Source organism: Mobula hypostoma, chromosome 12 (genome assembly GCF_963921235.1).
Source record: "Mobula hypostoma chromosome 12, sMobHyp1.1, whole genome shotgun sequence".
NCBI lineage: Eukaryota > Metazoa > Chordata > Chondrichthyes > Myliobatiformes > Myliobatidae > Mobula > Mobula hypostoma.
In genome coordinates, this window is record NC_086108.1 from 92,530,521 (window position 1) to 92,551,092 (window position 20,572).

The window sequence follows — 20,572 nt, forward strand, 5'->3', positions numbered from 1 at the left end:
GGAGCTCAGAAAAATAGAGGGCCATGGGGTACCCCTAGGTAATGTCTAAGGTAAGGATATGTTCGGCACAGCATTGTGGGCCGAAGGGCCTGTATTGTGCTGGAAGTTTTCTATGTTCGCTTTGGAAACTTCGCGACATTTGCCGGAAGCTCGCCAGCTCATCCTCGGACTGTGCTGTCGCTGATGTAAACGACGCATTTTGCTGCATTTTTCGATGTTTTAATGAATATGTAACAAATAAAACTAATCTCTCTTTATCTGTTTCAGTAAATAAGTAACTTTGAAGGGGGGGGAACCTTGCAATTTCAGGAACAAATTTGCGGCTAATAAAGAATCTTAAGCAACACACATCAAAGTTGCTGGTGAACGCAGCAGGCCAAGCAGCATCTATAGGAAGAGGCGCAGTCGACGTTTCAGGCCGAGACCCTTCGTCAGGACTAACTGAAGGAAGAGTGAGTAAGGGATTTGAAAGCTGGAATAATCTTAATGAGTGTTCGTAAAGTAGGACGTGCAGCAGCCAATTTATCGACAGGAAACTTCCACAAACATTGAGCGGATTATAAAAATTAGAATTATATAGACGCCGAGAGATAGCCCAGAATTATAAAATATTGTTTAGTGAATGCATTTTTCCTATTGGTCAAAGTGGTTGAAAAATTATTTCCATCGACGGCTATACTGAAGAGTTTGCTTGCGATTTTGAAGTGCGGTGAAGCAGGGTTATAGTCTGATGCGCCGTAGTGCTTGATTGACAGCTGGTCCCGGGTTCAATGAGTTGGTGGTTCGGAGCGGGCGTTGCGCTGTTGGCGCTAGTCTGCATATTCCTTGCACGATTTTTCCTAATACTAGGGCGGAATGAGACGCCAGAGGCCCGCAAGCGGGGCTCCGCCAGCATTCTGGTGGTTATCGGCTCTGGTAAGTTTGCTTCGGCAGCAGGAAGCGAGGATCAGGCAAGCGCATAGTCTCCATGTTGGTAAAGGATTGGAAACGCGGAAGCGAGTGAGGGTTATGTGCTTGATACACTGTGATTACGTGTAAGGTAAATGCAGAATAATTCCACACATCGAAACTGATCTCGGACCGAGTTAGCTCGTCTATATTTGATTTTCCATTCTGCAAAAGCAGTAGACGTTATGAGATGTCTGTAACTATTGCAAAAAAAGTCTTGAGAGTAAAGAGTCGACGTTAATTCTTTAATGCAGTGATGAGCGAATCTGGGGTTCTTTTCCCCGGAAGCGCTCTCCCTGACCCCCTGGGTGGGCGTGAAAAACTCTTTGAGCGAAAGATGAGGGAGTTATTTCATGTGCCTTGATTAACCTTGCCAAAGGCCATGTTATCTGCCCATTGTTGTGGGCCACTGACTTATTGAATTATTGAACAACGATTTCTCTAATTTCCGGTAATGTCTTCCCTCTCCCCCTTCTCTCTTGTTTCATTCTTCATTCTGCTCTCCCTTTAACCCTTCCCCGTAACCCTTCCCTGTCCTTCTCACCTGCCCATCACTTCTCTCCTGTGCTCCTTCCCTTTCTCCCGTCGCCTACTGTCCTCTCCTATCGGATTCTTCGTCAGCCTCTTCCACCGATCAGTTCCCAGTTTACCTCATTACCCCCCCCACCCATCCATCCACCTACATACTTACCCCTCACCTGAATCTTGTACTCCTGCCCTTCCCCCACCTTCTTATCCTGGCTTCTTCCACCCCTGACCATTCCTGTCCTGATGAAGGGTCTCAGCCAAGAATGCGACCGTCTTTTCCTTTCCATAGATGCTGTCTGACCTGCTGAGTTCCTCCAGTAGTTTATGTCTGCTACTCTATTTTTCCAGCATCTGCGGAATCTTATGTTTATAACTTATTACTGGTCACGTGTACCAAAGTACAGTGAAAACTTTGCATACCATCCATACATATCACTTCACATCATCAGTACGTCAAGGTAGCACAACGCAAAGGCAATAACAGGATGCAGAATGAAGTGTTATACTGTGATGATAACAGGTCTACTGACCATGAATTCGAAACTCAAACAAAATCCTTAAGCCCTGTCCGATATAAACACCTACAGGTACTCTGACTAAAGGAATGTTATACTGTAACTACCAAATCTTCAAAGGCTAGTTCACTTGCCTGTTTATCCTGTATGCGATTTTAGCTGCCAATACCTACTGCTTGAGTGGTGGGATTCCCCTCCCTACCATGGAGGTGACACTTCCAGCTCACAAAGCAGTTTAAACACGGTTCAGTTATCTTTAGTGATTTGTGTCTAAATCCAAACAACGTTCTTGAAACACATTTAAATCTCACAGATGGCTTCTATCTTATAAAAGGCTTTTAAATTACAAACCATTTCTAAGACACAAAAGAGTTTCAAAACATGGATGTAATTTCTACAAACTAAAAAGACATAACCATGAGCTGGTAACGAACCAGTTGTCCATCACAGAAATCAAAGGCCAAGGAATGGATTCCAATTCATCCCATCTTTCTGTCATTTTTCTTGATGATCCTGGACTATTCCCAATAAGTTTGGGGTATGCTCTCAACATTTATACTGTTTCCTTGCCACTTGGATGACTTCACACACATGGGTAGTACAGTAGCCTAGTGGTTAGCATATTGCTTTACAGTACCAGCGACCCAGGCTCATTTCCTGCTGCTGTCTGTGAAGAGTTAGCACATTCTCTCCGTGACTGCGTGCGTTTCCTCCGGATGCTCCGGTTTCCTCCTCAGTCCAAAGACGCACTGGGTTAGTATGCTAAATGGTCATTGTAAATAGTCCTGTGGTTTAGGCTAGAGTTAAATCAGGGGTTGTCGGGTGGTGCTGGTTGAAGGGTAGGAAGGGCCTATTCCATGCTGTATCTCAATAAAATAAAAAATAATATTTTTCAGGTACCTTTTAACACAAGTGTCTAAAAGTTTCTGGAGATAGAGATCCCAATATACCCATAATTAATGCTATGAAGCTGAATCCCTGAGTACACAAGCTATTGGTATGCGAAAGTCTCGTTGCAAAGGAAGGTGATCAGTCATACATCTGGAGATTGCATGGAATTATGGTATTGAAAGTGGTGCTGTAGTCAGTAAACAGTATCAGATTCAGATTCATTTATTTATCAATGTATATCAAAGCATAGTGAAATGTGTTGTTTACCAACCAACACAACAGCCTAAGGATGTGCTGGGGGGGGGGGGGTGGAGCCTGCAAGTGTCATCACACATTTTGGCACCAACGTGCTCACCATGTTCACAGAATGCAGACAAAACAACAGCATCAAAGCAAGCTCCTTTCCTCCCTCCCACCCATATATACACACACACACACACGCGCATGCAGACACTCGTCTAAATCCAGGGCAGGTCTCTGGCCCTTCTCACTCAGTGGGTGGAGAAGAAGAAGAATAGCCCTTAACTCCACAGTGGAGTTATTGGGGCACCATCATGACGGTGTTTCCGTCGCAAGCTATTCTTGTTTTTACGAGGCCGAGTTGCTAGCTCGACACTCAACCCGACTTGGATTCGAACTCGGGAACCTTCGCTCCGGAGTCCGGCGCTGATATTATTGCGCCACCCAAGCTGGAAGTGGGTGGAGAACCTATGGAAACAACAGGAATTCTGCAGATGCTGGAAATTCAAGCAACATACATCAAAGTTGCTGGTGAACGCAGGAGGCCAAGCAGCATCTATAGGAAGAGGCGCAGTCGACGTTTCAGGCCGAGACCCTTCGTCAGGACTAACTGAAGGAAGAGTGAGTAAGGGATTTGAAAGCTGGAGGGGGAGGGGGAGATGCAAAATGATAGGAGAAGACAGGAGGGGGAGGGATAGAGCCGAGAGCTGGACAGGTGATAGGCAAAAGGGGATACGAGAGGATCATGGGACAGGAGGTCTAGGGAGAAAGATGGGGGGGGGGTGACCCAGAGGATGGGCAAGAGGTATATTCAGAGGGACAGAGGGAGAAAAAGGAGAGTGAGAGAAAGAATGTGTGCATAAAAAGGAGTAACAGCTGGGGTACGAGGGGGAGGTGGGGCCTAGCGGAAGTTAGAGAAGTCATGTTAGAGAAGCAGGAGAACCTATGGAATTATTTTCTGAATCAAGATTGTGGAAACCACATTGAATATGGTTGGGGCAGCTGCCTGATTTTTGTTTTGATTGCAAATGGGCATCAGAGTGAATTGGAAAGTGTGGGGAAATTTGTATAAATCGCGACTGGATCAGTCGTATTCTTGATAAATGATGGTGCAGACTCAAGGGTCTAAGCCGGCTTACTCCTACTCCCATTTATTCTTGTTTCCATGCCTCTGCAATGTGTAACACGGACATGATTTATACATAACTGAGAGCATGCATTAAGTACTGAAATACTTCCATGATATTTGAGTAAACATTATAAATTTTGTATTATAAAATAGTGTGACTGAGTGCATAAAGTTGCAGCAATTCATTACTAGTAAGGAATCCATTTGAATATCCTGTGCTAAGTTAACCCTTCACTTGAGGTAATGGTTGTAAATAATTACAGTTTTAAATTTTACGTATTTTTCCACCAGAAGGAGCGTTCAGCTGAAGCATTTGCCCTGTTCTTGTCTCTCTGATTGTCTGGCTGCTGAGTGTTGGCTTGGCTTATTTGCTTTTGAAGTACTTTGCCTGCTGCTAGTCAATCAGTCTTAGCTGGCCTCCTTGTTATAGTTCGTGTTAAGACCATAAGCTATAGGAGCAGAATCAAGCTATTTGGCCCATCCATCATGACTGATCAATTTTCTCTCTCAACCCCAATCTCCTGCCTTCTCCCCGTATCACTTCATGCCCTGACTAATCAAGAATCTATCAACCTCTGCCTTAAGTATACCCAATGACTTGGCCTCCACAGGCACCTGTGGCAATGAATTCCACAGATTCGCCACATTAAAAGCTGCTGCTCTTTTAACTTGTCCCAAATCCTGTTCACTTATCCCTCTGACTGGCAATGCTCACACCAGCTGTCATTGTGACTTTGATCTTCTCTATCTCTGTAAACTCCTAAAGCTGCAGGTACTCTAAGCTGCATGTTGAGAGTCTTCCCCTGTTTTTAACTGCTCCATTATTGACAAAGAACTTAAGTTGTAAACTGACTAGGGCCTGATCCAGGGTTTCAGACAGTTCCTTCCCTTCCCCTGCCCCAGAGATGCTCGACCTGCTGAGTTCTCCAGCAGATTTTCTTTTTGTTGCTCCAGGTTCCAGCATCTAAAGTCTGATGTCTCCCGGTTCACAATCAGTACCCTTTTTCTGCCTTCTCCCATATCTCTTCACTCCGCTATCTTTAAGAGCTCTATCTAACTCTTTTTTGAAAGAATCCTTTTGCACCTTCATTAATCCCTTGGTTCTGTAAGGTTTTCGAGGCTTCATTAAAACTTGGTAAACTTCCCGAATCTTTCAATAGAGCGTCAATCTCTCTAATATTAAAGAAGGATAAAGATCCTGCTCAATGTGCATCTTATAGACCAATATCTTTATTAAATGTTGACTCTAAAATTTTTTCTAAGTTATTAGCAAACAGATTAGAAAAAGGACTTCCTTTTATTATTTCGGAAGACCAAACGGGTTTTATTAAAGGTCGTTACTCTTTTTATAACATTCGCACACTGTTAAATATTGTTTCTACCCCCTCACAAAATGTTCCTGAGTGTGTTATCTCTTTAGATGCTGAGAAAGCTTTTGATAGAGTAGAATGGCCTTACTTATTTAAGGTGCTTGAAATGTTTAATTTTAGCTCGAAATTTATATCCTGGATCAAACTGTTATATCATTCTCCTGTGGCCTCGGTCCGTACTAACTCTCTAAGCTCACCTTTTTTCCCTCTTTTTCGAGGTACTCGACAAGGTTGTCCACTTAGTCCTTTATTATTTGATATTGCATTAGAACCTCTTGCAATTGCCATTCGAGAATCTCCAAATATTACTGGGATAACTCGGGGCTTAAAGTCCCATAAAATATCACTCTATGCTGATGACTTACTTTTATATATTTCTAATCCTCAAAAATCTATCCCTGCTGTTTTAGAGCTATTAGCACAATTTAGTCTCTTTTCAGGTTATAAATTAAATCTTAGTAAGAGTGAACTTTTCCCGATTAATAAACAACTTCCCTTATATCATAACTTTCCGTTTAAATTGATTAATAATTATTTTTCATATCTTGGGATTAAAATTACTTGTAAACACAAAGATTTATTTAAGATTAACTTTTTACCCTTAATTGACCATATTATTCAACTTTCATCTAAATGGTTTCCTTTATATTTAACTTTGATTGGTCGTATTAATACAGTTAAGATGATTTTTCTGCCAAAATTTCTATATATATTTCAGGCATTACTGATTTTTGTTCCAAAATCTTTTTTTGATAAAATTGACTCAAAAATTTCTTCATTTATTTGGCAAAATAAAAACCTGAGACTGGGTAAAATACATTTACAGAAAGCTAAGAGAGATGGTGGTTTAGCATTGCCTAACTTTAGATTCTATTATTGGGCAATCAATATTCGAGATATGAAATTTTGCTTACTTGACCAGGATATACTATCCATTCCTAAATGGGTAGCATTGGAATTACAATCTGTTCAGGGCTATACACTTGGCTCTATTTTAGGTTCCTCTCTTCCTTTTGATTTGAAATGCCTTAAACAGGTAACTAACCCGATAGTTAAATATACCTTACGTATTTGGTTCCAATTCAGAAAATTTTTTGATCTTAACCAATTTGGGCTAGCGATTCCTATTTTAGGTAACATATTTTTTCCTCCCTCTTTTACGGATCGTGCTTTTCAAATTTGGAAGACTAAGGGTATTTCACGGTTTTTGGATTTATTTTTAGATGGTTCCCTTATGTCTTTTGAACAATTATCTAATAAATATAATTTATCAAGAATACATTTTTTTTAGGTATCTACAAGTTAGAAATTTCCTAAGTACTATACTTCCTTCTTTTCCAATGCTTCCTCCTACATACATTTTAGATACTACAATTAACCTTAATCCATGTCAGAAAGGTGCATCGGCTATGATTTATAATATTATTATGAAACTTAGGAAAGCTCCATTTGATAAGATTAGGGTAGATTGGGAACAGGAATTGGGGTCTATCATTTCCGTGGATGACTGGGGGCAGATTTTACAATTAGTCAATACTTCCTCTATCTGTGCTAAACATTCCCTAATTCAATTTAAAGTTGTTCATAGAGCACATATGTCCAAAGATAAATTAGCTTGCTTTTATTCTCATATTAATCCTTTTTGTGATAGATGTACGGGGCAGATAGCCTCTTTAACTCATATGTTTTAGTCTTGTCCTACTCTGGAAACTTTTTGGAGAGACATTTTTAATATTATCTCAAAGGTATTGAATATAGATATCTCTCCTCACCCTATTACTGCTATCTTTGGACTACCTAAAATTTCCAGTAATCTTTCTCCTTCAGCCCGTAGAATGATTGCATTTCTTACTTTAATGGCGAAAAGATGTATCTTACAACATTGGAAAGAGCTTAATGCTCCAACCACCTTTTTTTGGTTTTCTCAGACGATATTATGCTTGAATTTGGAGAAAATTAGAAGCAATCTTTATGATTCCTCACTTAAATTTGAACAGACCTGGAGATCTTTTATTCAATATTTTCATTTACTGTAATTTTTTTTCTTCTCTTTTTTGCTCCATATTTATATACCCTTCTTGTTTTTTTTTACTGTTTTTAATGGAGGTCGGGTTTGAGGACGTGATTTTAAGTTCTTTAACTCTATTTGGTTCCAAGTTAGCCCATTGCTTTGCTTTGCTTTTAGTTTAGTTGCACTGTGGGTTTTTTTTTGGGGGGGGGGGGTTTCCTTTTCTCTATTGATATATATATATAAAAATTAGTATACTATTATGTTACCTTAGTATGTTATGTTTAAATTACATTGTTTGTATCACTTTTTTCTGTATTAATATTTCCTGTAATTTTATTATATTCTAACAGTGTATTAGTGCCTATATGGCTTACCCTTTTGTATACTTATTCAATAGAAAGATTTAAAAAGAAAAGAAAGAAAGAATCCAGAGAATTGGCCTCTACTGCCTTCTGAGGCAGAGCATTCCACAGATCCACAACCCTCTGCGTGAAAAGTTTTTTCCTCAACTCCGTTCTAAATTGTCTACCCCTTATTCTTAAACTGTGGCCTCTGGTTCTGGACTCCTCCAACATCGGGAACATGTTTCCTGCCTCTAGTGTGTCCAATCCCTTAATAATCTTATACGTTTCAATCAGACTAGGGACACTCACTGAGCTCCTCCTTACCTGTTTGACCACCTTTGTCAGATCCTGTTTCTGTGAAGTACACTGAGCTCCTGTTTGCACTATCTGTGACTCTGATTTTCTGGGTTTCTCCCGGATACTCCAGGTTTATACCACATTCCAAAAGTATCAATAAGTGAACTATAATCATAGTTATACAGCAAGTCTGTTTGTCCAGTGGAGGTGCCCTATCCAGGTGCTGGAGGACTGTGTGTGTGTGGATAGGAGCGAATAAAGAGGCTTGTTTTGCTGTTGTTCTGCTGAACATTACAGTCATGCTAATTCGAACCAGAACGTGTGGCGACACTTGTATCCATTGCATCCTTAGATTGTGTTGGTTGTTAATGCAAACGATGCATTTCACTTTAGGTTTCAATGTACGTGTGATTAGTAAATGATTCTGAATCTGAGCATGGGAACAGGCCATCCGTATCCAACTCATCTGTAAAGATGTCTGCCCAATCTTGTCCCATCAGCATGTGTTTGGCTCATATCCTCTAATCCTCTCCAATCCAAATTGGAATGTCAGAAAATTTTTGACAAGAGCCAGCCATTCGGCCCAACAAAGCTTGCCAAATTCCGATTCTCATAATATGTTGAAATAATTATTGAGTTTAGATTTGAAAATCTCTAAGGTACTACTCTCACCTTCACAACTAGGTAGTTTATGTGTCCACAACGCAGTGGGTAAAGAAATGCTTCAGAAATCTCCCCTTAACCAGTCTCCGCCTATGCCCCGTGTCCTTGATGATGCATTAATTTTGAAGTAGCAGTATCCTCCTTACTTATAGCCTTAATGATTTTGAACACTTCCATCAGGTCTCCTCTCATTCTACGTCTATTTAGGCTAAAAAGATTTAATTATTTCAATCTTTCTTCATAGTTCATACCCTGCAGGCCGGGAATGAGTCTAGTCACCCTTCTGTGGACTCTCTCCAATGCCTTCACATCCCTCACACAATATGGAGACCAAAATTGTGCACAGTATTCAGGGTGTCGCCTCGCAAGTGCATTATACTGCTTAAGGAGAACATCTCTTGACTTGAACTTCACTGAGCCCAACATTCTATTAGCCTTCCTTATCGCTTCTGTGCATTGTCCAGATTTTGATAGTGATAGGTCTACCGGGACACCCAAATCCCTCTCATACAGTATCTCTCACTCAAGACCACCCACTGTATATTTATATCTATTATTTCTGCTTCCTATATGTAATACTTTACATTTACTTACATTAAATTTCATCTGCCCACATCTGGATTTTGTTTAGCTCTAACTGTATTGATTCTGTTGCCTCAGTGTTGTCAGCCCTTCCCCCTAATTTTGTATCATCAGCAAAGTTTACTAGTTTATTTCTTATGTTCTCATCCAAATCATTAATGTAGATTAAAAACAGCAGCAGCCCCAAAACCAATCCCTTGCAGAACCCCACTTTTAACATCATCTCGGTGTGAAAGTGATCCTCTCATCAAAACTCGTTTTCTGTTTTTTGGCCAATTCTGCACCCATTTGCCCACCTTATCCTGAATACCTACCTCCTGTAATTTGATTGTTAACCTCTCATGAGATACCTTGTTAAAAGCCTTCTGAAAGCGCAAGTAAATTACATCAACAGCTCTGTTGCTATCATAAATTTTAATTGCCTCTTCATAGAACTCCAGCATATTAGTAAAACATGTTTTTCCCCTTTCTGAACCCACGCTGGCTTTCTGCCAACATGCCTGTTCTTATCAGCTGCTTTTCCATCTCATTCTTTATTATTGTTTCCATTATCTTGCCTGCAATACACGTTAAGCTTACTGGTCTATAGTTACCAGGGTCAGTGTGCTCATCTTTCTTGTATACTAGGACAAGGTTAGCCCCTTTCCAGTACTTGGGGATTTCACCAGTCTTCACTGACTTTGAAAAATATATGTTGGGGGTTTGTATATATAGTATAATCACAGAACTCTTTAAGTACCCTTTGATATATGTTGTCTGGCCCTGGAGATTTATTAATTTTCAGCAGAAGCAGGACCCCACTTTCTAACATCTCTAAGTAACTTAAAACAATCTTATTTTTCTCTACACTTAACTGGCATATTGTTAGTATCTTTGCTGGTGAATACTTTTGCAAAATATGAGTTAAGAGTATCTGCTTTATCCTCCTCTGAATAATTTAACACCCCACTATTATTCCTAATACACTTAGCTTCCTTCTTGACTTTTCTTTTATTATTTAAGTATTGAAAAATCTCTTGAGGTCAGCAATGTCTTTCTCAACCTGCCTTTTGGCCATCTGAATTTCCCTCTTGATTATAGCTCTCATATTTTCATGTGCCTTATGATTAACATCATTACTACTTTTTCTGTATTCCTTATATAGCTGTCTTGTCTTCAATATTTTTATGTAAAACTTTATTCATCCATGTAGTTGATCTGTTGTTTTTATTGCTTCTCCCGACCTTGAGAATTAACATTTCCTGCACTGAGTGTATTGCCTCTTTGAAGCAACTCCATTGCTCCTCAACTGACTCAACGTCCAAACAGTTCCTTCCAGGTTACCTTCTGAATTTTGCTTTGTATGCACAAACTTTGCCTTTCTGAAGTTCAATTTAATGGCTTTAGCTTTTACTGATATTATCTCCCAAAAAAAAACTAACATTGTTTGTTCCTAAAGGCTCAACAGCTTCCATACTCAAAATTCTATCCTGATTGTAACAGGGTATCATATCCAGACGGGCCTCTCTCAGCACTTACATACTCGGTCAAAAAACAATTATTCAATAACTCAATGAATTCACTTTCTTGTAATCCATTAGTCTCCCACTCAATGTTTGGGAAATTAAAGTCTCCCATAACTATAACATCACCCTCAGAACTTGCATTTTTTCAATATTCTGACAGAGTTCTAAATGTCTTATAGTGTTCTCGTGCAGTGTGTTGAAACTCTGACTAAACACCAAGTTAACCCGGAGCCAATGAAGACAGAGTCATAGTAAGATTAACCGTTGACTGTTCACTCTTCCACATTAACATCCTATGGTGAAAACTGTGGATAAAAAAATACAAACATATACAGTGTCTGTTTCATTCTTGAGACCACGCGCGCTCTTTTAGCGAGTGTCTTCAGCCGCCCAGGGGATGGAGGGGGTCACATCAAACCGCCGCCGGGCTCGAGCCGACCCCACGTTTGAAATTGAAAAGCCGCCACACGTGCCACTTCCTTTAACAGAATCGGCGTTAATATTTTTACTTCAAATACGGTCGTGAACTTACGGCGTTGCTTCTATAATGTTTCTTTGTGGGTAGACACGGAGCTCTTCATGTTCATGCTACATGCGCGGGACCCCACCTTTTCTCTTTCTCCGAACCATCCTCCACCACCTCCAGTTTAAATTCCATGCGGAATATTTTGGAGGATCAAGAACCAAGAACCAGAGAGTTACCCCCAAAGCGCGGCGAAACCGGAGGTGACGTCATCACATGCCAGGATATACCATAGACATTGAATTTTATCTTTAACTAGAAAATAGTTACACACAAGTTATTTAAAGCGGAAATTTAACAAAGTCAAATAAATGCCTTAAGGGCAAGACATGTCTTTTAAACATCAATATTTTACTTGCCTCTACTACTTCCTCTTGCAGTTCATACAATATATCCAACATGCTCTGTGTGGAAAAGTTGTCTCACAGAACCCTTTTTAAAACTTTAAAAATTCTAATACTATATTCCCTATCCTGGGAAGAAGTCTGTGACCATTCACCTTATTTATGCCTCCTGTGATTTTATGTACTTAGCTAAAGTGACCCATTAGTTTCTTACACTTTAGGGGGAAAGCCCCGGCCTATTCAGCTTCTGCTTATAACTCTAGCCCTTCTGTTCCAGCATCTTTGTTGTGAATCCTTTCTGCACTCTTTTCCAGAATGATGACATCTTTCCTATAGCACACAATTAATGCTGGAGGAACTCAACCAGTCATCAACAGAGGAGAATAAGCAGTCGATGTTTCTGGGACATTCTAGTTCTAATGAAGGGTCCCCGCCCAAAATGTTGACTGTTTATTCATTTCCATAGGTGGTGCCTGACTTGCTGAAGTCAGCATTTTGTGTATGTTGCTCTAGATTTTCAACATCTGCAGAATCTTGCCGGCGGCCAAACATTCGAATTCCGATTCCCATTCCCGGTTCGACATGTCGGTCCGTGGCCTCCTGTTGTCCCAAGATGATGCCACCCTCAGGGTGGAGGAGCAACACCTTGTATTCTGTCAGTCTACCCTCCAACTTGATGGTTTGAATATCAATTTCTCCTTCTGGTTAGAAAAAAAATTCCCTCCCTCCTCCTCCTATTCCCCATTCTGGCCTCTGATCTCTTCTCATCTGCCTCAGGTCCCCCTCTCCTCACTTTCTTTTCACTCATGGTTCACTCTTCTCCCCCATCAGATTCCTTCTTCTCCAGCCCTTTATCTTCTCTACCCACCTGGCTTCCACTTGGCAACTTCACTTGAATTGAAATGACTTTATTTCTTACATCCTTCACATACATGAGAAATAAAAATCTTTACGTTATGTTTCCATCTAAATGTGCAATGTGCAATCATAGTAATTTATAATAATTTATAATAAATGGAACAGTCAATGTAATATAGAGTACATTCAAGTCAGCGTGAGTTCACCAGTCTGACGGCCTGGTGGAAGAAGCTGTCCCAGAGCCTGCTGGTCCTGGCTTTTATGCTGCAGTACTGCTTCCCAGATGGTAGCAGCTGGAATAGATTGTGGTTGGGATGGCTTGGGTCCCCAGTGATCCTCTGAGCCCTTTTTACACACCTGACTTGTAAGTATCCTGAATCATGGGAAGTTGACAACTACAGATGTGCTGGGTTGTCTGCACCACTCTCTGTAGAGTCCTGCGATTAAGGGAGGTACAGTTCCCATACCAGGCAGTGATGCAGCCAGTCAGGATGCTCTCAGTTGTGCCCCTGTAGAAAGTTCTTAGGATTTGGGGGCCCATACCAAACTTCCTCAACCGTCTGAGGTGGAAGAGGCGCTGTTGTGCCTTTTTCACCACAGCTGGTGTATACAGACCACGCGAGGTCCTTGGTGATGTGGATGCTGAGGAACTTGAAGCTGTTTACCCTCTCAACCCCAGATCCATTGATGTCAATAGGGGTTAGCCCATCTCCATTCCTCCTGTATTCCACAACCAGCTCCTTTGTTTTTGTAACATTCAGGTTGTTTTCTTGACATCACTGTGTCAGAGAGATGACTTCTTCCCTGTAGGCCACCTTGTTATTGTTTGAGATAAAGCCAATCAATGTAGTGTCGTTGGCAAATTTAATTAGCAGATTGGAGCTGTGGGTGGCGATACAGTCATGGGTGTATAGGGAGTAATGGAGGTGACTCAGTACGCAGCCCTAAGGGGCTCCTGTATTGAGAGTCAGAGGGTTGGAGGTGAGGGAGCCCACTCTTACAACCTGCTGGCTGTCCTCCTTCCTCCCCCTTCTTCCCCTCCCCCGACCTTTTTATTCTGGTGTCTTCCCCTTTTCTAGTCCTGAAGAAGGGTCTCAGCCCAAAATGCTGACTGTTTACTCTTTTCCATAGATCGTGCCTAACCTGCTGAGTTCTTCCAGCATCTTGTGTGTGTTAGAATCAGAATCAGGTTTATTATCACTGGCATGTGACATGAAATTTGTTAACTTAGCAGTAGCGGTTCAATGCAATGCATAATCTGGCTGAGAAAGAAATAATAAATAAAGTAAAAATAATAATAAATAAAACAAGTAAATCAATTAATTATTGAATAGATTTTTTAAAAATGTGCAAAAACAGAAATACTGTATATTTTTGTAAAAAGTGAGTTAGTGGCCAAAGATTCAATGTCCATTTAGGAATTGGATGGCAGAGGGGAAGAAGCTGTTCCTGAATCACTGAGTGTGTGCCTTCAGGCTTCTGTACGTCCTTCCTGATGTGTAACAATGAGAAAAGGGCATGCCCTGGGTGCTGGAGGTCCTTAATAATGGACGCTGCCTTTCTGAGACACTGCTCCCTAAAGATGTTCTGGATACTTTGTAGGCTAGTACCCAAGATGGAGCTGACTAGATTTACAACCTTCTGCAGCTTCTTTCAGTCCTGTGCAGTAGCCCCTCCATACCAGACAGTGATTCAGCCTGTCAGAATGCTCTCCACAGTACAACTATAGAAGTTTTTTGAGTGTATTTGTTGACATGCCAAATCTCTTCAAACTCCTAATAAAGTATAGCAGCTGTCTTGCCTTCTTTATAACTACATTGATATGTTGGGACCAGGTTAGATCCTCAGAGATCTTGACACCCAGGAACTTGAAGCTGCTCACTCTCTCCACTTCTGATCCCTCTATGAGGACTGGTATGTGTTCCTTCGTCTTACCCTTCCTGAAGCCCACAATCAGCTCTTTCAGCTTACTGACATTGAGTGGTAGGTTGATGCTGCACAACTTAACTAGTTGGAATATCTCACTCCTGTACACCCTCTTGTCACCACCTGAGATTCTACCAACAATGGTTGTATTGTCAGCAAGGTTAAAGATGGTATTTGAGCTATGCCTAGCCGCAGAGTCACGTGTATATAGAGAGTAGAGCAGTGGGCTAAATACACACCCCTGAGGTGCGCCAGTGTCGATCGTCAACAAAGAGGACATGTTATCACAAATCTGCACAGATTGTGATCCACCAGTTAGGAAGTCGAGGATCCAATTGCAGAGGGAGGTACAGAGGCCCAGGTTCTGCAACTTCTCAATCAGGATTGTGGGAATGATGGTATTAAATACAGAGCTATAGTTGATAAACAGCATCCTGACATAGGTGTTTGTGTTGTCCAGGTGGTCTACGTGTTGAGAGCCATTGAGATTGCACCTGCCGTTGACCTGTTGTGGTGATAGGCAAATTGCAATGGGTCCAGGTCCTTGCTGAGGCAGGAGTTCAGTCTAGTCATGACCAACCTCTCAAAGTATTTTATCACTGTCGATGTGAGTGCTACCAAGCAATAGTCATTAAGGCAGCTCATATTATTCTTCTTAGGCACTGGTATAATTGTTGCCTTTTTGAAGCAAGTGGGATCTTCCGTCCATTGCAGTGAGAGGTTGAAAATGAACTTAAATACTCCCGCTAGTTGGTTGGCACAGGTTTTCAGAGCCTTACCGGGTACTCCATCGGGACCTTCCGCCTTGCGAGGGTTCACTCTCTTTAAAGACAGCCTAACATCGGGCTCTGAGACGGAGATCACAGGGTCATCAGGCGCAGCAGGGATCTTCACAGCTATAGTTATAGTCTCCCTTTCAAGCGGGCATAGAAGGCGTTGTGTTCATCTGGTAGTGAAGTATCGCTGCCATTCATGCAACACTCACAACACGCTGGAGGAACTCAGCAGATCGGGCAGCATCCGTGGAAACGATCAGTCAACGTTTTGGGGCAGAACCCTTCGTCAGGACTGAAGAGGGAAGGGGCAGAGGCCCTATAAAGAAGGTGGGGGGAGGATGGGAAGGAGAAGGCTGGTAGGTTCCAGGTGAAAAACCAGTAAGGGGAAAGATCAAGGGGTGGGGGAGGGGATAGGCAGGAAAGGTGAAGAAGGAATAGGGGAAAACACAATGGGTAGTAGAAGGAGGCGGAACCATGAGGGAGGTGATAGACAGCTGGGGGAGGGGGCAGAGTGAAATAGGGATAGAGGAAGGGAGGGGGAGGGAATTACTGGAAGTTGGAGAATTCAGTGTTCATGGCCAGGGGCTGGAGACTACCTAGACGGTATATGAGGTGTTGCTCCTCCAACCTGAGTTTAGCCTCATCATGGCAGTAGAGGAGGCCATGTATGGACGTATCCAAATGGGAAGCAGAGTTGAAGTGGGTGGCTACTGGGAGATCCTGTCTGTTGTGGCGGACGGAGCAGAGGTGCTCGACGAAGCGGTCCCCCAATCTGCGTCGGGTTTCCCTCATGGTTCTGCGTCCTTCTACTACCCATTGTGTGTTCCCCTATTCCTTCTTCACCTTTCCTGCCTATCACCTCCCTGCCTCCCCTCCCCCACCCCTTTATCTTTCCCCTTACTGGTTTTTCACCTGGAACCTACCAGCCTTCTCCTTCCCACCCTCCCCCCACCTTCTTTATAGGGCCTCTGCCCCTTCCCTCTTCAGTCCTGACGAAGGGTTCCAGCCCGAAACGTTGACTGATCATTTCTGCGGATGCTGCCCAACCTGCTGAGTTCCTCCAGCGTGTTGTGAGTGTTGCTTTGACCCCAGCATCTGCAGAGTATTTTGTGGCTGCCATTCATGCTATTGGGTTTTGCTTTGCAGGAAGTGATCTTCAGCATCTGCAGACTTTCTTGTGTTTTTGATCTGCAGAATCTGTTGTTGTCTATTTAATATTTGAGTAATATTGTAAATATGTTGTTTGATTAAGCATTCTTTGTTTTTTACATAATATATTGTGAGTTATATGTAGAAGTATGTAAATAGCATATATTATCATGCCACCACGTGCTATACGTGTGTGTCTCACTTAAAAACACTTAAAAACAAAGTACGCATCTTCTAGTTCCTTATTTTGCCTTTATTTATTTATTGAGATATGAATAGGCCCTTCTGCCCTTCAAGCCGTGAAACCCCTGATTTAACCCTAGCATAATCACAGGAAATTTACAATCACCAATTAACCTACAAACTGGTAAGTCTTTGGACTGTGGGATGAAACTGGAGCACCTGGAGAGGAATTGAATAAATGCACGGTGTCGGGGAGAGCGTACAGACTCTCTACAGGCAGAGGTGGGAATTGAACCCGTGTCTCCTGTACTGTAAAGCTTTTTGCTAACCACCACACGACTGTGCTGCCCTCTTTTAGTTTTAATGTTTTGGAGTGACAAAACCTGCTGCATCCGTAAAGCAAACAGCATTATGAAGGACCCCACACACTCCTCATATAAACTCTTCTCCCTCCTGCCATCTGGAAAAAGGCACCAAAGCTTTCGGGCTCTCACGACCAGACTATGGAACAGTTTCTTCCCCCAAGTCATCAGACTCCTCAATACCCAGAGCCTGGACTGACACCAACCTACTGCCCTCTGCTGTGCCCATTGTCTTGTTTATTATTTATTATAGTGCCTGCTCTGTTCTGTGCACTTTATGCAGTCCTGGATAGGTCTGTAGTCTAGTGTAGATTTTGTGTTTTTTCTTACATAGTTCAGTGTAGTTTTTGTATTGTTTCATGTAGCACCATGGACCTGGAAAACCAGCAGTTATGGTTGAAATGACAATAAAAGGTGACTTGACTTGACTTGATGATACTTGTCTTGCAGGGGGACATACCACAGAGATTCTCAGGCTTGTGGGCAGCCTCTCTGCCTCATACAGCCCCAGGCATTACGTCATTGCTGAAACAGACAGGATGAGTGAAGACAAGGTCCGCACACTTGAGGCTGCCAGAGCTGAAGAAGGTCCTGAACCTCAGGTAGGTGTTAGCATGGGCTTGGAACTGTGACCCAAGAGCAGTGTCTCCCTTTGTGCCTGATGTGTGCAGAGGGATTGCTAGCTCGACTAAGTGCGGTGGTGATGAACACAAGAAATTCTGCAGAAGCTGGAAATCCAGAGTAACACACACAGCAAGATGGAGGAACTCAGCAGGTCAGGTAGCATAAACAGTCTGAGACCCTTCATCGAAAGCAAGAGGGAAGAAGCTAGAATAAGCAGGTGGGGTGGGATGAGGAGAAGGAGTGCAACCTATAAGGTGATAGGTGAAGCCAAACAACAGGAATTCTGCAGATGCTGGAAATTCAAGCAACACACATAAAAGTTGCTGGTGAACGCAGCAGGCCAGGCAGCATCTGTAGGAAGAGGTGCAGTCGACATTTCAGGCCGAGACCCTTCGTCAGGACTAACTGAAGGAAGAGTGAGTAAGGGATTTGAAAGTTGGAGGGGGAGGGGGAGATCCAAAATGATAGGAGAAGACAGGAGGGGCAGGGATGGAGCCAAGAGCTGGACAGGTGATAGGCAAAAGGGATACGAGAGGATCATGGGACAGGAGGCCCAGGAAGAAAGACGGGGGGGAGGGGGGAGGACCCAGAGGATGGGCAAGGGGTATATTCAGAGGGACAGAGGGAGAAAAAGGAGAGTGAGAGAAAGAATGTGTGTATAAAAATAAGTAACAGATGGGGTACGAGGGGGAGGTGGGGCATTAGCGGAAGTTAGAGAAGTCGATGTTCATGCCATCAGGTTGGAGGCTACCCAGACGGAATATAAGGTGTTGTTCCTCCAACCTGAGTGTGGCTTCATCTTTACAGTAGAGGAGGCCGTGGATAGACATGTCAGAATGGGAATGGGATGTGGAATTAAAATGTGTGGCCACTGGGAGATCCTGCTTTCTCTGGTGGACAGAGCGTAGATGTTCAGCAAAGCGGTCTCCCAGTCTGCGTCGGGTCTCGCCAATATATAAAGGGCCACATCAGGAGCACCAGACGCAGTATATCATTCCAGCCGACTCACAGGTGAAGTGTTGCCTCACCTGGAAGGACTGTTTGGGGCCCTGAATGGTGGTAAGAGAGGAAGTGTAAGGGCATGTGTAGCACTTGTTCCGCTTACACGGATAAGTGCCAGGAGGGAGATCAGTGGGGAGGGATGAGGGGGACGAATGGACAAGGGAGTTGCGTAGGGAGTGATCCCTGCGGAAAGCAGAGGAGGGGGGAGGGAAAGATGTGCTTAGTGGTGGGATCCCGTTGGAGGTGGCGGAGGTTACGGAGAATAATATGTTGGACCCGGAGGCTGTTGGGGTGGTAGGTGAGGACCAGGGGAACCCTATTCCTAGTGGGGTGGTGGGAGGATGGAGTGAGAGCAGATGTACGTGAAATGGGGGAGATGCGTTTAAGAGCAGAGTTGATAGTGGAGGAAGGGAAGCCCCTTTCTTTAAAAAAGGAAGACATCTCCCTCGTCCTAGAATGAAAAGCCTCATCCTGAGAACAGATGCGCCGGAGACGGAGGAATTGCGAGAAGGGGATGGCGTTTTTGCAAGAGACAGGGTGAGAAGAGGAATAGTCCAGATAGCTGGGGATAAAGTAAGAACCTGGAGGTGATAGGTGGGAAAGGGGTGAAGGAGAAAGAATCTAATAGGGGAGGAGATTGGACTATGGGATAAAGGGCAGGAGAGGCAAAACACATTACCAGCAGCACACAGCACATAGCACAAATAGCATATATGGTTACGATTTCAGGAAAAAAAATGGTCACAAAGAGAAAAAAAATAATAATATAGCCCAAGTCCCTGTTTGGCATGACTAGATTGATGGCAAGCTATCGTGGTCCAGCTTGTTCTTCCACCAAGGGAAGACTAGAAAGCAGCACCACCTCGGCAACTCCTCCCCTGGGCGATTGCCACAGGCGACCCTGCACTCTCGACCTAGGCCTAATCCTCAACACAACCGATACAAAACAGCTCGCCTGCTGTCAGTGTGGCCAATGAACCAGCAAACCGGACTTGCAGTTTCCTATGTTACCAATGTCCAAGGGGGTCTTGCGATCAGGAAAACGTCCAAGACAATCACTTGGCACAATTGTACACTATAAGTCCAAGTGACAGCACAACTGTAGGCAATAAGTCCAGCTCGATCAGTGTCAAGCAACTTGCTGATGGGATAGTCCTGCAGACCTTGATATTCTTAGCATCCAGCAGAGACGTGATCGTAAAAAGGTCATACAAGGCGAAAGAGGTGAAAGGCAGATGAGGGGGAAGGAAGAGGGAAGGGCGGTCCCAGAACTTTTCCCCTCCCCTGCCCTCCTCTTCCATTCCCCATTCTGACTCCCTCCTTACTGCTTCCCTACCCCCCCCCCACCACCACCTGCTTCCTCTAGCTTCTTTCTTCCCCTTCCTTTCCAGTCCTAATGAAGGGCTTCAGTCTGAAACGTGGGGTGTAGTAGTGTTGTTGTCTGATGTGCATTGTAAGTGCGTGCCCAGCAGAGGTCGCCCGTTAGCAATCAGTGGTGAGAACGCCAAAGGCGATTGTAGCCAAGATGAGATAACTTCCAGTGAAATGGAAATGGAGCAGGCCCAGATCCTGCACTTCCTTTTGAAGCAGCTGCTTTTGCTGAAACGTATATAGCCCGGTGAGAAATTAGGATAATAAGGTAAAGGAACAGGCTCTTGGGCCCATCTCTGTGCCAGCAATGATGCCAAATTAAACTGATCTCAGGTAACTCCATGATCTACATTCCCTCTATGATCATGTGACTGAATGCTTCTTTAAAAGTTGGGCAGCATTTGAGGAGAGGAACACAGAGTTGGTGCTAC

General features: G+C 43.1%; 1 protein-coding gene across 3 annotated transcripts in view; it reads left to right on the plus strand.

The window, feature by feature from the left end:
• Positions 1-476: 476 nt before the first annotated feature.
• The window catches only part of alg14 (ALG14 UDP-N-acetylglucosaminyltransferase subunit), a 123,182-nt gene continuing 103,086 nt past the window's right edge, over positions 477-20,572 (plus strand). Inside the window, exons 1-2 of one of the 3 annotated variants that reach the window (XM_063064609.1) lie at positions 477-915; positions 17,595-17,746. In XM_063064609.1, coding sequence (XP_062920679.1) covers positions 771-915; positions 17,595-17,746 — 297 coding nt within the window. In that variant the 5' untranslated portion in view covers positions 477-770. The remainder of the gene's footprint in view (positions 916-17,594; positions 17,747-20,572) is intronic. The other 2 variants (XM_063064608.1, XM_063064607.1) reach the window with 2 other exon arrangements.